The following is a 22,364-nucleotide window of genomic DNA, read 5'->3' as shown; positions in this document are numbered from 1 at the left end:
GTTACCAATAAATTAAAATCTGCTCAAAACCGTGCCGTCAAAGCAGTTTTTCGGTTGCCACGACTATATCCCACCAAGGACTTGTACTCCGATTTTGGTATTATCCCTTTTGAACAAATCATCAAAAAATTAAATCTATCCCTTGCATACTCCGCTTACCATAAAAATCTTCCTCCCCACTTATTATCTTATTTTAATAGTAATAATTCTGAAGGCCACTGTCTCCGTTCATCCAACCGTTCCTTCATTGTTCCCAGGTGTATCTCTAGTTCCGCCCAGCGATCCCCAATTTATAAATCTATAATTCAATGGAATTTAATACCCTCCAGTGTCGAGCTATCCACAAGTTTTCGGACGCTATATAACAATGTACTAAAATCTTGATATTATATTTCTCTAAATGTTTGTTCAATTTGCTTTAATTACCCATGTTTTCTCTTTTCTTTTTTTTCTCTCTTTTCATTTACAATTTTTTGTTGTTTTGGTCCTTAACAAGTTCGCTTCTAGGATCTTTATTATTATTGTTGTTATGTGTTTTCTTTTCTTTTTGAATAAATTGAATTGAAATTGAATTGAAATAAATAAGACGTCTCTTTCTTGAAATACGTCGAATTTGACTCGTTTTTTTAGAATAAAGTTTATTACTCCTGTTTTCATTTTTAGCAATTAATTCGAGGATCCGGGAAATTGGTACTATTAGATAAGCTGTTGATTCGACTGAAAGAAACTGGTCATCGTGTTCTCATTTTTAGTCAGATGGTACGGATGTTAGACATGTTGGCAGAATATTTGCAGCTACGTCATTTCCCGTTTCAAAGGCTAGATGGGGGTATCAAAGGGGATTTAAGGAAAAGAGCGATGGATCATTTCAATGCTGATGGCTCTCAGGTAACTTGACCTTCTTTTCCCCCCTTCTTTTCAGTCCATCAATTCCACCTGGTAGAGACAACCATAAATATTTCTAAATGATAGCTACTCATAGATGTGTAGCTTGTTAAGATTACCTTTCTTGTGAAACTTGGTAGCAGCAACACTAGACAAAAGATTCTTATCTGCGAATTCACTGTAACTACATGTCCTAGGTATAGCTGGTGGCGAATGGTTATCACGTTACACTTGGAATCCTTCGTCCGTGAGGAGAGCGGCTCGACTTCTGGTATCGCTGTTCATTTTGTTTGCAACGAAGGTCAGTGGTGTGACTCTGTAAGCTAAGCCAGGGTCGATCCAGCTCTAAGTGGGCACCTGAAGAAACCTATGGAAGGTAAAATAGTAGGGTATGCAAAAGCATGGGAAGGCTGGCCCCAAGCCCCACATTGTAGTACCTGGCTGAAGGGCCATGGAACAGAGATCAGTACCACCGGTAGAGACTGTCAAGTCTAATGTCGTGTTCTTTACCTTTTACCTTCAGGTATACCCCTTCCTGATGAATTTTATGCAAAAAAGGTAAAACAATGGGGGATTAATTTAAGACAGTGAAATTTTTCTATACCTTATATGAATATTTCAGCTCTATATCCAAGGGCCGTCCTCAGCAAAGCTTATATAAAAATAAAACAAGACTTACAGTAGAATGCGATCGTTCAAAATTAAAAACAGTCCCAGACTCATTACTTTAGGGAAGTTCAAGTCCTGGTTGAATTGTTTTACCTTTTGTTGTTTGTATGCTGGAAAGGCGGTGTGGTCTTCGTCATTGTTGATGCATTTTAAGCTAAGTCTATGTTAATTCTTTCGAGAATAAAGTTCTTAGACCACATCGCCTTTCTGTTTGTGCTCAAGATGGAACGAAAATAAAAGCGGATGAAAATTTTACTAAAGACAGTAAGCTAAAAAAAAAAAGCAAAATGAATCTTTGATACGAAACTAATAAATGTCCGAATATTTTGGCTTCTTACCTAACGCTTCAGTCAACGACAAAAAAAAAGAGGAAAATGCTAGATTAAAGAATTGGATAGATACGAGAAAATAACATAAAAAGGCGAGAAAACTACACAAGCGCTGTAAAAAGAAAAGTCAATAGAGAAAGGAACTTAAATAGGATAAACAGAATTACAGCTTTTGTTTTTTCATTTCCTTTGAATATCGTTTGTGTTTTCTCATCCTTTTGAGATTAGAATGTTGCTTATGTCTGCCTAGTCATGTAAAAATCCATGTTGTCTTATGTCTTTCTTTCTTTGCTGCTTGTGTTTTGTATTCTTGAATATAAATCTATTTGTTTGGTTAACCGTAGGCTCACGCATAAGGCTTTTCCGGCGCGTGTCCATATCGTGTGTTGTTCTTGTTAAAAACCTTTGTGTTGAAATTCAACGACAAATCACAAAAAGTGCCCCCCCCCCTTGAAAAAAGTAGGATTGGGTAACATGAGAGATTACTAGTGAAGACCTGTTGCTGCTTATAATTATTTGGATGAATTCCACATCTGTTAATGATAGAGCAAATATGCTGTTTTGGCTCTTTGACCAAGAGGCTGTTGGACGATCAGTATATAAAAAAGAAGACGCCGTAGCTCTCTCTTGCATACTCTCCTTTTATATTTTCCTTGTATATTGTATACTCTTTTATAGGGATGAGGGAAGCTACTAACAGAGACACTCGTTAGGCATCAGGCATATATTTTTAAATATTCTACCAGATTGCTGTCGTGCTTGTTTCCCCTTGAGATACGGGTATTTTTCGTATTCTATTGCATATACTCTTTGCTGGTAAGTTTGTATATGTTTATTTTTGGAAAAGTAGTTGTATATTCTAAATAAGTGCAAGAACCTCCGACCTATGTAGAGAATACAAAATTGTTTAGCGAAAACTGCAAAATTTCAACGATGTTGGAGGGGAGGTATGTGCTTGAAAATTTTCTATCCGCGTGCTTAATTCCCAACATCTGCTTTCTATATTAATAGACACTTTTTAATACCTAACCTCATTTTATTTCATTTTATGCCTTTTCAAAAAGATTTATTGTAATTAGTTTGGCTTCATTATAGGACTTCTGCTTTCTTTTATCAACACGTGCCGGAGGCCTTGGTATAAATTTGGCTACTGCAGATACAGTTATTATATTCGATTCAGATTGGAATCCACAGAATGATCTCCAAGCTCAGGCCAGAGCTCACCGTATTGGACAGAAAAATCAGGTAATTTTTAGAAATAGTAAACTTGTTCATCTGAAGAAGGTCTATCCCTGAGAACATGGTGATATTCCAGGATTCTCTTGCAATTATCCCTAGGTTTGAAAAAAATACTAGGTTTGAAAGATATTAAATAATAATATAAATATACTGTATATGTTTTTTAAAGGCAAGGTTTAATATATATATATATATATATATATATATATATATATATATATATATATATATATATATATATATATATATATATATATATATATATATATATATATATACTTTTTCCAATACCCCAAGCTCAACACGAAAATTCAGGATCTTATTGAAATTCCTTAGAGGCGGCTGCCCTGAACTAAACGTGTCTCTTAAGCAAGGTGCTACTTTATATGTAGAATAAACCGTTGATTATTTCTATAGGAAATAAACTGGTCATGTAATGAGATAAGATTTTACGGCAGAATAGGTAGGTATTCCAGAATTTATTGGACGACTTGTCAAAACAGTGTATTTGCAAGAAAACTTACTACTGGTACCTGCAGCATTTATTTCATTAAGGAAATGTTTTGACAAGACCTTGGCCCGAGAAAAGACTTAATCTGGGAGGGGGTGGGTGCAAAGAAGTTCTCCGTCGAGTTGGCTAAACTGCCAATATCCGCCTTTTCATCCATTGCTAATTTAGTTTTTCTTCTGTGTGTTTTACAAATTTTTATGCATAAGTGAGGGATGGAATGGAAAGGAATGAGTGCAGTTACTGTTCCCCTCACTATGTCCATGAATTTGAATTTACTGTGGTTTCTATCTGAGCGGAAAACGAAGTAACGACCGTATTACGGGATCGTCTTAGACTTCGTAAAAAAGAAGTATGAAGGAACTCACTTTTTTTTTCTTTTTTTTTGTGACAAAGTACTGTTTAGAGCTATAGTCTAATTACACTCCCTGAATTTTATTGAAGTTCGGAAATGCAGCCCCTCAACGCATATAATAAGATCTATTTAGGAAAAATACATTTTAAGTGCCTAATTCAAATTCAAGAATGATCAGCTGCTAGAATACTACATGCTCATTTATTTTTTATTTTTTAATATTTCAAATGCATTATAACGGCCGTGCTAGACATATTTGGGATCAGCATATATGATTAGGTAGTCATTATTTTCAATAGTTATTCCCTTGATTAAAAACGTAGTTTGGAGCAGGAAAGACAGCATAATCTATGAAAGAAAATATTGACTGATGAATGATTGGAGAAAAGAGAAGATGGAACATGGAGTGGATTAGTGATGCTGAATTTTTGACAATAAAAAGGCACGACTAAAAAAGGAAAATAGAACGTTCTTTGCTTTATTTAAATCAACATAACATAATAGGCATGCCAAACTCTTTTATTGCCCATGAATATATGAATCATTTCAAATAAACTTGTTTATCACAAGGGTGGCCTGAGTTGTTGAATGTCAAGGAGGCTAATTGAATGGCTCAGAAACTAATGAAATCTTAACTATGGTCCCAGTCAAGAATAAGCCCACGTTTTGCTTTCCTGATTCAATTTTAATGCTTTGTACTGTTATTTTTGGTCGCGTATCAAGTACAAAATGAAGATATTTTAGAGTCACATTTAAATAATATTTGAAACAGGAAATGTTATAAGCAACAAAATATTCAAACAAACTTCGGCTATGCTTTCCTAACTTTTGATAGAATCGACATAACCTCAGTAATACTGCCTTTAATGATGCTTTCTATGACTTAAGAGTTGAACCTACCATGATAATATGAGTTTAGCTTTTCTTTGCATGCCTTTGTTTTTTGAATGTGAAAGAACTCACTATCCAATGGTAAAACAAAGAAACTAATTAAATTGTGATTAATGTTTTTTAATATGACGTTTTTCTTTAATTTATTCGTATTGACTTGTTCAATTTGTATAATATCTATATTTCTAAAAGACAGTAGGAAAAACAAGATCTTTCTTGTTATTGGCATTCCCACATGTAAGCTGAAAAAAAAAAAAAAAAAAAAAAAAATCAAGAAAATAAGGGGATTATAAATGTTACCGCTATTTAATGTTGATCTTCTTCAGGTGAATATATACCGGTTAGTGACGAAAAGTTCTGTGGAAGAAGATATAGTTGAACGTGCAAAAAGGAAAATGGTACTAGACCATTTAGTTATTCAGAGGATGGACACTACTGGCCGAACGGTGCTCGGAGGTGGTGGTCCTGGAGCGAAGCAGGGGAGTAGTGTTAGTTCAACACCATTTAACAAAGAGGAATTGAATGCTATTCTAAAATTTGGAGCTGAGGAGCTTTTTAAAGATGACGAAGAAAAAGAGGAGGAGCCAACAGTAAGTGTTATACTCCGTTATATAGTTATATAATTTACTAACTTCGTAAAAATAACAGAGAACTTTGGTAAAAAGGATGCAATACAGATTTCGGTCTTAATGTGTCGATAACCTGGTGTGGATATTTGCTTATGTGTACAAAATACAGAACATATTTCTTTGTATTTTAGGGTATTGACCCATTTTCTCTGAGAAAACCCTTGTTGTCAAGCCATCAAAGTCAGGTATTTCCACAGGGATGTGGACAAGGGGGGCTTACCAGTTACCTCGTCAATATTTTGTGATCTTCTTCCGTGGTTCCCTATAAAGTCTGGTGTCATATTAATAAAAATTTGAAGCCGAGTGAATTGAGTTGGTGTCTGAATGTCCCATACATTGATAGATCTTTGTTAAAGTGTACATCAGGTTTAAGGTTGTACCAAAGCAAAAAAAAAAGGACTAGGAGAGACTAATCCGAGCGCAAAATATTTAATTTCATTGTTGTACATCTGCGATTTATTTTTATTATTTATTGTTTCCGGAGAGACCAATAACCCAACCTTTTTAAAACCTTTAGAGATAGCTAAAAGTTATATTTCTTCTGATTAGTTTGCCTGTGTGAAATTTTAAGCCAGTAAGAAGAATTATACTTTTTCAATCACAGGAAAAAGTATTCCCTCTGACTTTCTGTAGTTGTACCCTGGGGTTAAGGAATTTGAGCTTTTTAGACGCTTTCTTAAACTTGTAGTATTTTGTTAATTTTGCTTATGACATAAGACGAAGCTAATGTTGATACTGACTTGGGTATTGGGAATATTTTGGGTATAAAGAAACAATGCTTTCAATCTTGGCCTTCTTACGATTGAAATATTTTGTTAATTTTAAAATTAAAAGCAAACGTAAATACTGATTTCCTTATTTTCTAGCGGGATGAGATCTTTCATAATTGGCTCCTATGCACAAAAAAATCTTTACAATTGTCGTGCTAATTTAGGAATAAATAGGCCTTGAGCATAGGGAAACAATGCCTTCAATCTTTGCCCTCTTACGATTAAATTATTTTATTAACTTCACTTATTTATTTATAAGACTGAAAGGAAACATAAATACTGAATTGCCCCTATTTTCAAGTGTGACATTGATGAAATCCTTCGTCGTGCCGAAACTAGAGACGAGGCCCCTGTTATGCCTGGTGACGAGCTGCTAAGTGCATTCAAAGTGGCCTCTTTTGGTGCCCTCGACGAAGAAGAGGAGGAGCCGACAGCTGTGTCGAAGGCCCCGCCTACAGATGAAGATACTAAGGACTGGGTATGTTTTCCTATACCAGTAGTTTTGTGCGAAAACCATGTGTCAGATTTTATATTTTACAGTTGGGCAATCCCTCTATCAAATCTCACTGTTGCTTCTGGTTTTAATCAAGAAAGTTATTCTTAAGTGCCTTTTGTTTTTTGGAACTGAAGTTTTAAAATTCGAATTGAGATTGGATTGTATTATCTGGGTAAGAGTAACTTCGATCGTGCTAACCATTCTGATGTGGAATTTTTAGGTAAGTACAGAGACTTAGCTCTTCCGAAAGAAAACTGAAAGGGATAGATGGTTTGTTGGTTTCGAAGAAGTCGTGATCAGTATAAATACTAAATTGCTATCTTAGACCCCCCACCAGAAATAAGAATCTTACTTTAATCATGCTCTATGAATGCTTCCTATGATTTTTTCTTTTTTACGAATCTGGATTTTTGGAGACACTCCTATTTTTATTGGTGACAATTGATATTAGTTCAGCGTATCCCCCTATTTCTGTCTTCCTACCCCCTTTCTTTCTTCTGTCTTCTCTCTCTCTCTATCTCTCTCTCTTCCTTCTTCATCCCTCCCCCTTTCTTTCTTTGTTCTCTCTATTAAGATAAGTCAAAAGTAAAAAATAAATAAAGAATAGACGTCTAGTAGTTTTGCAGACGGCACCACTCGATTATAGCTGGACTGATAGCTATATTTTACACATTAAGTATGGTTCGTTTTGCTGGAAACGGGTTGTAATTTTAGAATATCTGAGGTTGATTTGGTTACAAAGTTACACCAACCCTTTACCCACCTCCTCCACTTTGTTGACGCGCTTAAATATTTGTGTTCAAAGACCTCTCGTAGGCCATCCAACTATATTCTCTAGCCATGGACGTGATTGGCTCTTATCTCTAACGCTACGCCTTTAATGGCATTTATTTGACTCTTTTTTTAAACTCTGTAGGACGATATCATCCCTGAAAATTATCGTAAAAAATTGGAAGAAGAGCAACGAGAAAAAGAGATGGCAGATTTGTATCTACCGCCACGTCAACGTGGAAAGACTAGAGAGGAAGCGGAGGTTGAAGGTGGAGGAACAGAACCAAAAAAAAAGAGGAGAAGACGTGACGACGAAAGTGAAGATGAAGACTCAGAAGAAGAGGGAACAAAGAAAAGAGGAAGACCAGGAAAGGATAGTGCTAAAGAAAAGATCAAAGGATTCAATGATATTGAGGTAGGTTGAGTTCGAATCATGGTATGGCTTATTTGAGTAAAATCGCTAACAACTGACTACTTTGAAGTAGTGAAGGAAACATGTTTGTTTTTGGAAAAAAATACTTGCAAGTTGTAACCTCTACTTTTAAAATTTTGGCAGTTGGTGCTGTCTGAGTTTCTTAGGTATTCTGCTTCTTTTCTAGTTAAGATACGCTTTTTTTACTTTCCTTATTTTAATAACAGTTTATTTAATATTCGCAATGCAGCTACTATTACACCAAATCATATTATCGTGTCGAAGAGGGGGTGGAGCACGATCTATATGAAAGTGGATCGATACAGTGGCGGTTTTGGATCGATTACGCCCAGGGCTAAATCTTGATTAGCCCCCTCCCCCTGTCTCCCAAAATTTTTCAGGCAAAAGCTCAGCAAAATTTAATTTATTAAAAAAGTTTTCCATTTATTCAAATCTGACTTTTCTTACTTTAACCTCTGGAAAATTTGAATAACAACAATCTCAAAAACATTAAAATTAATTAAATCGGGTATATTTAATATAATTTTCAAGAAAAAGATATGAAGACATTGGAAAAATGAAATTTTGGATTCAGTTTGCTTATATTTACTTCCAATTGCGTCCTCTATTTTATTTTAATAAAAATAAAATTTCATAACCGTTATATTATATATTTGAAGTTTTGTACCCAAAAATTTCGTCGTCCGGGGCAAGTGCCCCCTCTGCACCTTCCCCCCTAAAACCGCCCCTGTTTCGAAACAACTAGCAGAGAGACTAGCAGACTATATATAAGTCTACAACGACATGTGTCATCGAAGGCAGCTCAATCGGACAGTATGATTCCCCCAAAAAATTCTTTACTTAAAAAAAAAACTATTCTCGAAAGAGTTTTGAGTTCTTACCTGTCGCTATCTCATAATACTAGGAAGATTTCAGCTATGTCTTTTTATTTAGGGCAATGCGACATAAAAACAATGCAAATTCGTAAAAACTATACAATTTTTTTAATTTTGTTTAATGTTTTTAATGTTTGTTTTATGGATAAAATTTTTAAAATTTGACTTTGAAGTTTAGAATATGCTTCCTCCCAAAACGTTTGGTTAGAGCTAAAATCAAAGCCCCTTTTATCACTTAAAAGTTATAATATTATTTTAAAATTGATAATAATTTTATTGAAAATCTATATTTTTTGAATGTCGTTGTGCCCCGAAAGAAAAGGTATGGATTAGCATTTCATGAGACGGAAAATCAAGTTTTTTTGTTTCCAAAAACTTCGTAATTATTGAACAATGTAGCTGAATATTGTGGCTTCATTTTACTATATTTTATGTAGGATAATGTTAATGTGGTCTTTGAACTAGTTTTTTTTTCATTCATGGCCCCTCCTTCCATTGAAGTAGATATTTCTGCAAAATGGAGCAGAGAAAGAAGTGCAATTGTTGCTGATTAACCTGCAAGAGGGTAAAAGATCGACTCGACTTCATATTAAGTGGAGTTGAACGTGTGTGCTTAACTCAACCCCGTTCAACTCAACATAATTGACTCAACCCTATTTATGCTAACCCCCTTGCAACTCAGCCCCACTCAACCAAACCTCTTGCAGGCGTTGAGTTAAGCGAGAGTTGGAATGTATTGCAGTTGGGTCAAATGGGGGGGGGGGGTTGAGTTAAATGAAGCTTCAGTAAATGGTATTGAGTTGAACGGGGTTAAATTACATGGAACCGGAGTTGGATTATAACTGATTGTTTGGAATGAAAAAATAATCTTTGGAGATATTCTCTTGGGCAGCGTAAGTATTCTTGTTTAAGATGTTGGAATGTGGGAGTTCGTCAGTCTGACCTCATGTGGTTTAAGGCTGTGATGATTTTTAATTGCGTTATTATTAGTTATTTTTATTGATTAGTAGTTATTTTAGTTGTCGCTAAAAGTAATATATACCTTAGAAACAAATTCTAGTGATTTTTTTTTCTCAATGTCTTTTTAATTTCGTGGTTCGAAAACAAAACTCGAAAGAAAATTTGCATAATTATACAAAACAGGAAGTCCTCCTCCCCCCCAACAAGAGCAGGTATAACATTGGTAAAAACTCTGCCATGAGTTTCGGTACTTACTTTTTCGAGAAGTCTCATGAATAGATTTGTTAGATGTTCTCCAGAGAAATTGCCTACGGATTGTTTTGGGTACCCGACTGTCTGACCATATTTCAAACAGTAGGCTATACGAAATGAGTGGCTCAATACCGCTTTTTAGGGCTTGAGTGAAGGGTGAAATGGCGTGGCCACGTTCTATGGATGACAGATTGTCAAGGATTGTCCTTGGATCAGGGATTCTCCTTTTTGGCCAACCACCTAGGGCGAAACGGAAAGCCGGTCTTCCGTGGTTGGCAGGTCTTCCGTGGTTGGGATGGGAGGATGTTGTTAAGGGAAATGGAAACTTTCTTGGAGGGTGTAAAGATCCTTTGAATAGAATGGGATGCAGAAAGAGCATGCGTAGCTGGGTTGGTCTTAGGCGGCTCGGTGCTTCGTGCTGAGCTGCTAGTAGTAGTATTAGTGTCATGAATAGTACGAAAAGTGTCACGAATTGTCATGGATGCTCTTTCAATCGTACAACATAGTCTGAGTATTTTCTCGTTTTAATTTTCCCCTAGCTGTTTTTCTGTGGCCTGTCTTCTCCAACTAAAATTATTATTTGGAATTTCAGATCCGAAAGCTAATTAAGAGTCTCCGAAAGTACTGTGATCCAATTGAAAGGATAAGCATTGTTGCTGAAGATGCTGAGCTAAAAGATAAAAATATAGCAGACTTGAAGAAACTGGGAGAGATGATTATACAAAGATGCAAAGAAGCTGTGGAAGCAGCCCCTCTACCTCTTAAAAAAGAACAGCAACCCCCCGGTGATGGAACAGAGGGTATGAATGATTCAATGAATTTATTACAATAAAATCCTTGGCCTATGGAATAAATACAAAAAAAAACTTTAGCGTTGCGCAGTTTGTCCCATGAGAAAGGTAACAAATAATAAATTAATATCAAGAATAATAACATCTTTCAGGTTAAGTTAACTTTATTTAAAGCAGTATCCCAGATACAAAAATATTAAATGTCGCTCTAAATGTCAATAAAATTAATTGAAATTAAATAATAACGGGTGAAACTTTTATTCTCGTATAACCTTTTATACCCTCATCCTACTCCGTTTGGGGAATACTAGCTTTTCGTTTAACCCTTATGTATTTCCTTGCTATGTTTCACTGCTTCTATACAATACATGTATGTAGGCTACTGTCATAAATTGCTATTTATGTGCCAGTATCGCGATTAAATTAAAATGTAAAAAAAATCGAAAATAAATATACTATTTTAAGCCTGAATTTTTGGCCTTCACGCCTGAAAGCTTTTTTTCTCACTTGAAAATGAGATGGAAAAACTACTAAATAGTTACACAAACAGGAAAAGAACATCAGTGCTAGAAAAAAAAGCTATTTAATAAAAGGAAACAAATATCAAACGAACTCTTATATGGTACTCACACTTGAAAATAAAGTCAAAATGTTTGGCTTTTTATTACTATATATATTTTTCTATATTCTTTCATTGTCTTATAGCTTATGATCCCTTTGCATGTTTTGGCACGTTATTTTTCTGCAAGTTCTCGGATTAGTATTTCAGTGTTTGACGATAATCTTGCTATCATTTGATAGCAGATATTTAGCTCTACCTATCCACCGTTTACATCTACCGTCTACGATTTGTCCATCTACCATCGCCATCCTGTGTCTACATCTTACATACTTTATCTATCTTCTATTTGTCATCTACCTTCTACCATTTCCTCCATAGTCATTTTTCAAATTTCTTCATTATTTCTTTAGGTTTAAAAATACGAATTAAAATAATTTATTTTAGCTATAAACGGAAATCCAATGTGGTCTAAGGATTTATAGAAGTTGCTCTAAATTACTCCAAGCACTTTTTGCGTTCATCCTTTGAAGTATTCTCTTGACTTCAGTAAAAGCCAGAATCCGTATGAAGGATAGTTGTTAATTTTGTCAGTAAGCGTCTATTGCTCAAAGCGATGGAAGATTGTTCATTTTCTTTAAAGTTTGTATTGAAATGAGGTAAAGTGGATTTAGGAATTTAAACGTTTTCCTCGATTAGTTAGGTAGAAGCGCTAGAATCATTGCTATAAATTTTATGCCAATTTTTTAAAAAAAAATTTTCCTGTTGAATAATTTTCAAGACTCCGTCAAGTTTAGATTTTAAAATGTATTTACATATCTATATGTAAGGTTGATTGCTTGTTATTCGCATGCTACTTTTTGTTGCATTCTTATCGACATGCTACTTGCCCCCGGAACGTAAAGTTTCTCCTTAGTGTTTCTTAACAAATTTCTAAAGTTGTGTAGTTTATTGGGGAACCAGTAGATTGGTTAACTCTAGTATCCACTTTGCAGCGATTAAAAAACAGATAACAATATTAAGCATGTGGAAATGGTAAAAACTTAAAATATGTACTCACACCTTACAATGATTTGTACTTCTCGGATTTTTATATATTATAAGTCTAACTATGTTTATTTAAGGTCAAAATTATGTTTTTACTTGCCAGCAGCTGGCCCGTTGCCTTATGTTCTTTTCTTTTTTTGTTTAGTTAAAAAGAAGCGTGACAGAGGGCCGGTGTTCAAAGTGGCTGGAGTTCAAAGTAGTGCCAAGTCCCTGTTTACCTCTCTACAGGAGCTTGAACCCCTGGCTAAGTTTGTCCCAAAAAATATAGAGGAACGGAAGAAGTGGATCATGGATGGAAAGTAAGTTAAATTTACTAGTTATAATACTTACATTTGTAACTAATAAATTATTAATTATATTAAAGCTAGCCAAAGATCCTGTCGGACGACATACGTAAAAAAAAGCTCTTGAGAGCACTGGGATCCAACCGACTCTCATTGTACACTGGAAAAGTACTCGCTTGAGGTACCTATTATATAATTTTATATGATATTTTTTTATTTGTGATTGGCTGGGCGTTACAGACACTTGTCAAATATATAAAATGCAAGATTTAGTTAAGAATGGAAGAAGATAAAGTATTGATAAAAAAATTACTTAATGCCACGAGACTGTCTGTATCGTCGAATCTACTCTAGATCACTAGGACCTCATTGGAAGGACATAGTTATTGATGGTTCATGATATTCAATGTATGGAAATTTCAAGAGTAAATCTGAACAAACCATTTTTATGCGCCTTCTAAGTTTTGGCGTAAAAGCATTTGCTAGCTTTATGCTGTTGCAAGGATATTCTTTAATCTCATAAAAAGGATAACATTAAAAAATATGTTAAACTTTCTGGCATATTTATGATCGACTCCAGACCAAGTCCAGACATTATGAACTTGGACTGGTTTCAAGGGCTTGGTCCATTGTGTTTATGGATGGTTTTATCATACCAGATTGATATTGAGCATCAGATGCGATGCGGAATTTGAAAAAAAATCGCAGTTTTTCTATGTTTCTCAATAGTCCGTAGAGATAGTCTGGCAAATGACAAGTTTTTTTTTTTTTTTTTTTTTTTTTTTTTTTTTTTTTTTTTTTTTTTTTTTTTTTTTTTTTTTTATTATTATTATTATTAAGAATAATATAAGTGGATGAAAGTTAATTTTTATGAATAATTCTGTAACTTAATGGATTTTTATTTTCAATTCTGTAGCTCACTCATCCAAATTTTTAATTTTTTTTTTTAATGTCAGTTTTCTTTTGGTAGGGCTGTGCCGAAGTTGTGAATTTTTAAATTTTGCCTGAATTTTTCTTGTCTAAATTAGGTTGAAACAAAACTAGGCTGGAAGTAAGGGTACCATAGCAGTTGATCATCTGCACTTACTGCAATTTCTTTTAACGTAAGAAAGTTAATATGGAACAATACCACAACTCTACGCACCAACTTTTTTTACGATCCAATTAAACTTCCTCTGATTTGATCGAACATCAAAGATCAGATCAGATCAAGATCTGACAATTTTTTAAGTTAATACATGGTTGAAGCTTAGCGATATGACTACTGGCTCTATTGAAGGAGAATAAGACCGCTTGGTGTTGTAATGCAGAAACGTTAGTGTGATGGGTTTTGGATCCAGAAATGTTAGCAATAATTATGAAAGCCTTTTTAAAAGTTGACTGATGAGGTTTGAATTATTTCAAACATATAAAATGCCTGACAGATTTATGTAGAGAATTTTGCCTATGGTGCTCTCATGCTTCATGTGATCTTAATCGTACTATAAAAGGTAAGAACCAGTAGACATGTTTGCCTATCTTTTAGAATTTAATCGTGTATTATTTGATAGTAAGATGTCATTTCTAAAATTCCATGCTGCTTCAAGTTAGTTGTTTGAAAAATCCAGTATATAAAGTCAAAATTGATTATAATATCTACCAAGATAAAATGATTAAAATACTTATAATTTTTTTTTTTCGGGTGGCAGGAGTCTCAGTGCATTTTGATATAAAAACTCTTTTTGTTTATTTTTTATTTTTTTTTGCTCATCTGTCTTAAACTTTCATTTGGCCTTGTAAAATTTATGAGTAGTATGAACCTCAAGCGCACTTGGAGACAAATACATTTTTAAATGTTTGCTTGTTAATTTTTTTTCTGCTCCAATATTTTAATTTTAATCAAGACACTAAAGTTTAACTATGTAGTTATGTAGAAGAAATCAACTGGATAAGTAACTTTGTAGAAGCTAAATGGATCCGGAAAGTTATTTGTCTTGTATGTATAGAAATCACAGATTTTCATAAATTTTTAAATATAAGTTGAATATGTTTCCGTAATAAAGTGATTGATGTCTTATCTCTAGCCATAATTACTACAGTTACTTTGTTTATCTTTTATAATGGTTTTTACATGAAAAATTGAAGATTTAGATATTGTTAAAGATAATGGTAAAGTTAGATATTGCTCAGCCCAAACCGTTAGCCCGATTTGACATAGAATGAACAGGAAAAAAGCCATCTCTCTCTCTCTCTCTCTCTCACACTCTCTCTCTCTCTCTCTCTCCCTCTCTCTCTCCCTCTCTCTCTCTCCCTCTCTTTCTTCCTCCCTCCCTCCCCCCTCTCTCTCTCTCTCTCTCTCTCTCTCTCTCTCTCTCTCCTCTCTCCCTCTCTCTCTCTACCACTTTCTTCATTTATTTAAGGTAATTTTGTTTTACCCCTCTCAAGCAAAATTTCTTTAGCGTTGATCACTTTTTTTTTTTGCTGTTTTTGAACAATAGAAAGATTAGTTGTTTGAATTGTCTTCTTTTTTATTATTATTATCGTTTTTCACTTATTTATCTAGTGATTCATTTTTACCTCTTATAGAACCAAAGATCCAGGTTGGGATATTCCGTGGACAATTGAAGACGATTCCAAACTTCTTATCGGTATCTATGAGCATGGTTTAGGCTCTTGGGAAAATATCAAGATAGATTCTTCTCTTGGTCTTAGCTCTAAGATTTTGCCTAACTCAGAGGATGGAAAACCCCAAGGGAAACATCTACAGTCAAGAGTAGAATATCTCTTGAAATTAATGAAGAAAATGGAATTGAAAAAAGCGAAGGTACATTGAAATTCTTGTCTTTATGCATACGGCGGGGATTTGTATGTCTATTCATGACCCTACTCTGGGGTAATATGCCCTTTTCAACGTTGCTTTCCTACTCATCTTCATAGTGGTGTTCTTTTTATTCTGAGCTCAAACTTTCCAGTCCTATTCTTTACTCTGTTGTGATTTGCACAAAATAGCTTATATAAAGAGTAATTATAATGATAACATTAATGGTATTAACCTAGAAGTTCCTTTTTTGTGTTTTTTTTGTTAGGGGGGTGGGTGGATCATTTGAAGAGTGTAACTTAAAGATATTGCTCGTGACAAAGATTTAGTAAGACTTAACTAGTTTCAAATGAGGCGCCATCTTTTCTTTCACTGGTGCCTTGTCCTTCCATCAAATTTGGATGCGGATGCCCGAACTCTTTTTAAGGGAAAAACATTACTAGAAGCACTTTCCCCCGTTAAACGCTATTTTCCTACTCTTCTCTTTTCCTTGGAGTGGCTGAGTCATCTTATGAGCTTCATTACGGCTGAATATGTTAACAGTGAATATTTTTGAGTTTCAGAGGACATGATGCGGAGATAGTTGTGTTTTCGTTCTTCAGTTTGTGTTTAATTTCAGTCATTCAAAAAAAAAACAGGACATTGACCCTTGGAATATTAAGATTTCTGCAATTCTTCCTGCAATACCTTATATGTCCTGTATTGTTTGCTGATACTTTCGAACTTATGGCTACCTGTTAAAGGTTTTTCCCCTTGAGAACGAAAAAAAAATATCTTGCATACGTGCCTGGTTTTTATTCCTGAAATTTGTGCATATGGTAAAACAATTCCAAAATGCAATCAAGATATATGAGACAACATCCATTCAGCAAAAAAAAACAAAAACTCTCCTCAAAAAATGAGTTAAGATATCCCCCTTTAATTCACTGACGGATTGAGGAAAGAGGGTTCTTTTAGATAAATCAAGGGAGAGAATTGCCATTGAAAAAATTGTTCCTGAACCAGTATAATAGGCGGAAAATAGCTCAGCTATTTCAAATTAGAAATATGTTGATCTTTAAATGTCTACGTTGCAACTGATCCTTCTTGAGCAATACTTAAAAAAGAAGCAAAAAGCAAGCATTGTCAGTTGGTAGCTATCATGTCCCTTTGTTCTATAGAACCGTTTCATTATAAAACGGTTCATTAAACGACTTACCGGCATGCAAACTACTACTACTAGCAACTCACTGCAAAACCAAGCCGCCTGAGGCCAACGCAGCTACAAACGATCCTCCTCCATATCGATCTATTTGAAGCCTCCCTCTTTACACCTTTCCAGTAAAAAGCTCAAATTTCTCTTAAATCTTTCCTTGCGACCTCCTGCCACCTAATTTGCAACGACCTGCTTTTCGTTTGGCCCTAGATGTTTGGCCGAAGAGGACGATCTTTGGTAATCTGTCATCTTTCATCTGCAGAAAGTATCCCAGCCATCTCAACCTTTCTCTTATTAATGCCCTGGAACGTGGGGTAGAACCCCATTTTTCATTCAGCTTGCTGTATGAAATACCGTTTGTTTTGAAATAATTGTTTTGGGTATCCAAAACAATCCGTAGACAATTCCTCTGTAAAACATCTAATAAATCCGTTTCCGACCGCACATGTTTCAGAACCATACTTGACCACTGTCATTACTGAAGCTTCTAATATTCTAATCTTGGTTGGCAGACTTATCTTCCTATTCTTTCTAACTTTTTTCAACTGTGGAAAGAGCATGCAAACCACTGTAATCAAAAATATTACTCAGTCTCGGATTAGTTAAGTGCTATTTCTGTGAAAATTTTACAAGAATTGGGGAAATTTACAAGATTTTGATTCTGATCCTTCGAAAAAGTCCGATTCTCACAGTTGTGATGCATCATCGCTAGCAATCAAATTCTGACAAGTTCAGTTTTCTTTATAATTAATTCGGAGAGGTAAACATGCCAAAGGGTCTTCTCCCTTATTAATGTGATATTTTTCTCTTTTTTTTTCAGTATAATTGCAAGTCGTCGAGAGAAACTATATGCTTTGTGAAACCGACTATGGTTATTGCCACACATGGATAATTTTTTGTGCAATTAATTTTATTAATTCTGTATTTAAACATGAGGAAATTGATTATAACTAAAGTGAAATATTCCAATTGCAATTGATTATTCTTTGTTTTACTTTTAATTGGGCACAACCATTAAAAAAATAACCTTATTTCAGCAGCCAAAAGCCAAGAGACAAAGAAAATCGAAAGAGAACCAAGTGAAATCAAACGATGTAGTGTTGGAGGATGTTAGTAGTGATGAAAATACTAAAAAGAAGGTGAAAGAAGAAGGGGAAGAAAAGAAAAAGAAAGCGAAGAAAAAGAAGGCTGCCGAAAAGGGACCAATGCATTTCACTGCCAATAGTGAGCCTAAAGCTGTTGATAATCTTGGCGAACTGGATCCTGCTGTTTTTAATGAGGTATGGATAGATGTATCTATTGCAAACTGGTTGATTCTGTTTTTTCCATTTAATTCAGTTTTTAACATTAAGATCGAGAGTTTTGCGTCTTGCTTGCTATAAATAATTCAGGATTCTCAGTTGAGACGTCAGATTGGTTCAGTTCCTATAATTATTAGTGAAGTGTGACAATATGGACAGATGATTCACCGGCACTAAACCTATTCCTAGAACCTTAGCTATCCGCATCACATTCCCTGGTGAGCCCGTCACTGTGCATCCGGATTCAGCAACCTCTAAACATTGTAGTTGTTCTCTTGTAGAATTAGTAGACTTTTTGGAGAATTTATGTGAAGAGAACATGAGTTTACTGAAATTAAGGCATAACATACCAAATAAAAAACGTTTGGTAACCCCAGGTCTATTGAACTGCCCGTTCAGTTGACTTTGCTCTTTTCAAATAAGGCCAATATTCTTTAGACAAGAATGAAAATTTCGATTTTTTCCTGTTGCCTCTAATACTATTAATAGAATAAGTAAGTAAACGAACTATGGAGTTTTGATGGAATGTTGCCAAATAAACCCACCATACTTCTCTGACCTTTGCTGTCTATGTGATCTTGACTCATGCGAGCTAAAAAAAAAAAAATAAACGAAACGAATTATGTTTGAAGTTTGTCTTTATATATATATATATATATATATACATATATATATATATATATATATATATATATATATATATATATATATATATATATATATATATATATATATATATATATATATATATATATATATATATATATATATATATATATATATATATATATATATATATATATATATATATATATAGACAAACTTCAAACATAATTCGTTTTGTTTATTTTTTTTTTTTTTTTTTTAGCTCGCATGAGTCAAGATCACCTAGACAGCAAAGGTCAGAGAAGTATGGTGGGTTTTATATATATATATATATATATATATATATATATATATATATATATATATATATATATATATATATATATATATATATATATATATATATATATATATATATATATATATATATATATATATATATATATATATATATATATATATATATATATATATATATATCAAGGAGGCACACTCGTGCCTCTATAAAGAGGTGACACACGACAATGTTAAGCGATCTTCGGTTCCAGTGGTCGCAGACGGATGGGGAGGGATGCATTTCGTAGCCCGAGCTCCAACTAAGAAACCTGCAAAATTTCATCCCCCTCCAACTTTTTCTTCATGGGGAAAATCTGGCCGAAAGTTTCGACCTGTCAACCCAAGCCCCTCTTTAACGTTGTCCGATCGGGCTGAAATTCACAAGTTAAGGTCCCCTAGGGCCCAGGAGCTTATCCGCGAAATTTCAGCTTGATCCGATAACTCCTTCCCTGTTTTCCAGAAACCACGCATAGCCACTTAAAATTCATTTACTTTTTTTTTCGCCACGCCTACAGGTCACATCCGACATCGGATCTGGGTGTACGAAGACTCATTCGATGCGGAATTCTCCGAGTAAGTGCCCATGAAAGTTTCGTAGGAAAATCTTAACCCCCCGAAAGTTTCGACCCTCCAACCCCCCCCCCCCCCCACCCCTTTTAACGTTGTCCGATCGGGCTGAAATTCACAAGTTAAGTTCCCCTACGGCCCAGGAGCTTATCCGCGAAATTTCAGCTTGATCCGATAACTCCTTCCCTGTTTTCCAGAAACCACCCATTAGCTATTTAAATTAACGGATTTCTCTCCATAAGAGCCCATGTTAATTTGAAATTTTTAAAACGTATTGAGAAGTTATATTTACACACATGCAAGTTATTAGCTCAGTTGGTAGAGCGTGAGACTTTTAATCCTCTGGTCAAGGGTTCAAGTCCCTTACGGGCGATTTTTTTCACAACATCAAAAAAATTTTGATAACACCTGGACAGCTTATCATTTGAGAGATAACAGAATATTAGCTTCTTATGAGCAAAAGAAACATTTCGGTCATTCTATCTATTTTTTTTTCTATTTTATACAATGATTTAAAAGCGGGGGTGGGTTCCTCTCCTAATTCCTGTACGAGGAGTACAGGAACTATTAAATTACATCCACCATGGATTGTAGAAAAACGTACAGAATTAATATGAAAAAAAATTAAACCTGTACAAAAGAGTCTTTAAAAGCGGGGGGTTTGCCTCTCCTAATAGTCTTCTTATAGTCCTAATTGTAGATTAACAGATTAGAAAATAGTCCTTATAGTCCTAAATTACAGTCCTAATCTGTAAAAACGTACAGAAATAATATGAAAAAAACTTCGTTTTCTTAAAGAGTTAAAGAGGCTGCGTCCCAAAGTCGAACCTTAAAACGTACAGGAATTAGAAAAGGCAGTTGGGGGGCTGCGGCCCCCCAAACCCCCCGCTTTTAAAGACTCTTTTGTACAGGTTTTTTTTATGGGGGGGGGGACTTCATTGTTACTAATTACTAGTTTCGGCGCAATGGTTCTCCTGTCCTCTTGTGTTTAACATTTTTCGAAGTTATTCCATTATTCATTCATTTCAATTTTTTGTTAATTAAAAGAGGGCCTTTCCGAAGCCAAGAGCTGGGGGTTAGCAAAAAAACAAAAAACCTGTACAAAAGAGTCTTTAAAAGCGGGGGGTTTGGGGGGCGGCAGCCCCCCAACTGCCTTTTCTAATTCCTGTACGTTTTAAGGTTCGACTTTGGGACGCAGCCTCTTTAACTCTTTAAGAAAACGAAGTTTTTTTCATATTATATATATATATATATATGTGTGTGTGTGTGTATATATCCAGCTAGAGAGGGTAGAGAGAACTACAATAGGTTTTCATTACAAACATCAATCACTATATTTCTCGTGTTTTCTTTTCTTGTTGTGTTCAGTATCCTAATTAAAATTTTGTTTTGTGTAAAAGAAGAAACTGCAGTTATTTTTAATGATCTAGTTTTTTTAAATGTCAATCTAATTAACTTTTTAAATTCAGTTTGAATCTACGTTTGACCTGTTTAATTTCAAAATATGTTCTTTATTAGTGTAAAGAGAAGATGAGACCTGTCAAAAAAGCGCTGAAAGCACTTGACAACCCGGATCAAAGCCTCTCTGAGAAGGAGCAGATTAATCTTACAAGACAGTGCTTATTACAAATTGGGCAACACATCGATAAGCAATTGAAAGAATATTCAGATCAAGAAAAAGTTCGAGAATGGAGGAGGTACGTTCTTCTTTTTTTCTGCTTTGAGCTCATTATGAATATTATATATATATATATATATATATATATATATATATATATATATATATATATATATATATATATATATATATATATATATATATATATATATATATATATATATATATATATATATATATATATATATATATATATATATATATATATATATATATATATATATATATATATATATATATATATATATATATATATATATATATATATATATGTATAATGTGATGGTAAAGTGGGCTAAAAATTGACAGTTAACATATTTGACATCTATTGTTGGTCTAAGCCATTTAGCTGTTGAAAAATTCATGGCAACATAAATTAAAGAATTAATGTGAGAACGAGTGTAAGTAACGGTGTTTTACTAAATTTTACTTTCATATTGGGTAAAAATATTTCTTTTTTATGTTTGCAGTCCACACACATGTTTTACGCCATTCTTGTTCAGCTTCAAACCGAACTCTGGCATATCTAACGTAAGGGTAAAATCTTTTCCACGAAACCTCTAGTTTTCGGCTCCTCGGCTTTTTTAAAATAAAACATGCTGTTTTATTTTTGGTATTTTATATTTTTACTTTGTCATTTGCAAATTCACTTTAATTTACGAAATATTTTTAGGTGACACATGGTCATTACGTACTGTTATTGGATACTTTATTTGTCAGGGTTCTTTGGGTATTGTTGTTTATTTAATGAGTTGAGGAAAAAACCGTTTTTTTTTAAAGATGATGATATGATGTTATAGGATGTGTCTTATCTCCACATAATTATCACAAGCTGTTCCATTCCTAAAGTTTTTAAGTTGATTGATAAGTTTTTAAGAAGTATAAAAATAATACACTTCCAAAACGACAAAATTGGGAACAAGTCAGAACATGAGATTTTCAAAGAATAACAAAAATGAAAAAAAAAAGTAAAAAGGTCGTAAATGAAATTATAATTAGATCATGCTATAGGGTACGTCTCATCTCCCCTCCATACTTTTGTCAAATGGTGCTATTGTCTCCCTGTGATAAATCCATAGCGTTGTGCATGAAACCTTCTGGGGTGAGTTCACCTCGGTTGTGACTTCCAGGAGTTTTTTAT

At 34.2% G+C, this 22,364-nt stretch overlaps 1 protein-coding gene across 2 annotated transcripts in view; it reads left to right on the top strand.

Moving 5' to 3' along the window:
• LOC136040746 (chromodomain-helicase-DNA-binding protein 1-like) overlaps positions 1 to 22,364 on the top strand; it is a 66,402-nt gene that overhangs the window by 33,909 nt on the left and 10,129 nt on the right. The window contains exons 11-20 of one of the 2 annotated variants that reach the window (XM_065725055.1): positions 664 to 888; positions 2,979 to 3,128; positions 5,203 to 5,466; positions 6,577 to 6,753; positions 7,688 to 7,957; positions 10,655 to 10,862; positions 12,605 to 12,758; positions 15,309 to 15,546; positions 17,776 to 18,015; positions 21,064 to 21,242. In XM_065725055.1, coding sequence (XP_065581127.1) covers positions 664 to 888; positions 2,979 to 3,128; positions 5,203 to 5,466; positions 6,577 to 6,753; positions 7,688 to 7,957; positions 10,655 to 10,862; positions 12,605 to 12,758; positions 15,309 to 15,546; positions 17,776 to 18,015; positions 21,064 to 21,242 — 2,105 coding nt within the window. Of the gene's footprint in view, positions 1 to 663; positions 889 to 2,978; positions 3,129 to 5,202; positions 5,467 to 6,576; positions 6,754 to 7,687; positions 7,958 to 10,654; positions 10,863 to 12,604; positions 12,759 to 15,308; positions 15,547 to 17,772; positions 18,016 to 21,063; positions 21,243 to 22,364 lie in introns of both variants that reach the window. The other variant, XM_065725054.1, reaches the window with a different exon arrangement.

Source organism: Artemia franciscana, chromosome 21, assembly GCF_032884065.1.
Source record: "Artemia franciscana chromosome 21, ASM3288406v1, whole genome shotgun sequence".
Lineage (NCBI taxonomy): Eukaryota > Metazoa > Arthropoda > Branchiopoda > Anostraca > Artemiidae > Artemia > Artemia franciscana.
This window is presented reverse-complemented; position numbering and strand designations above follow the sequence as displayed.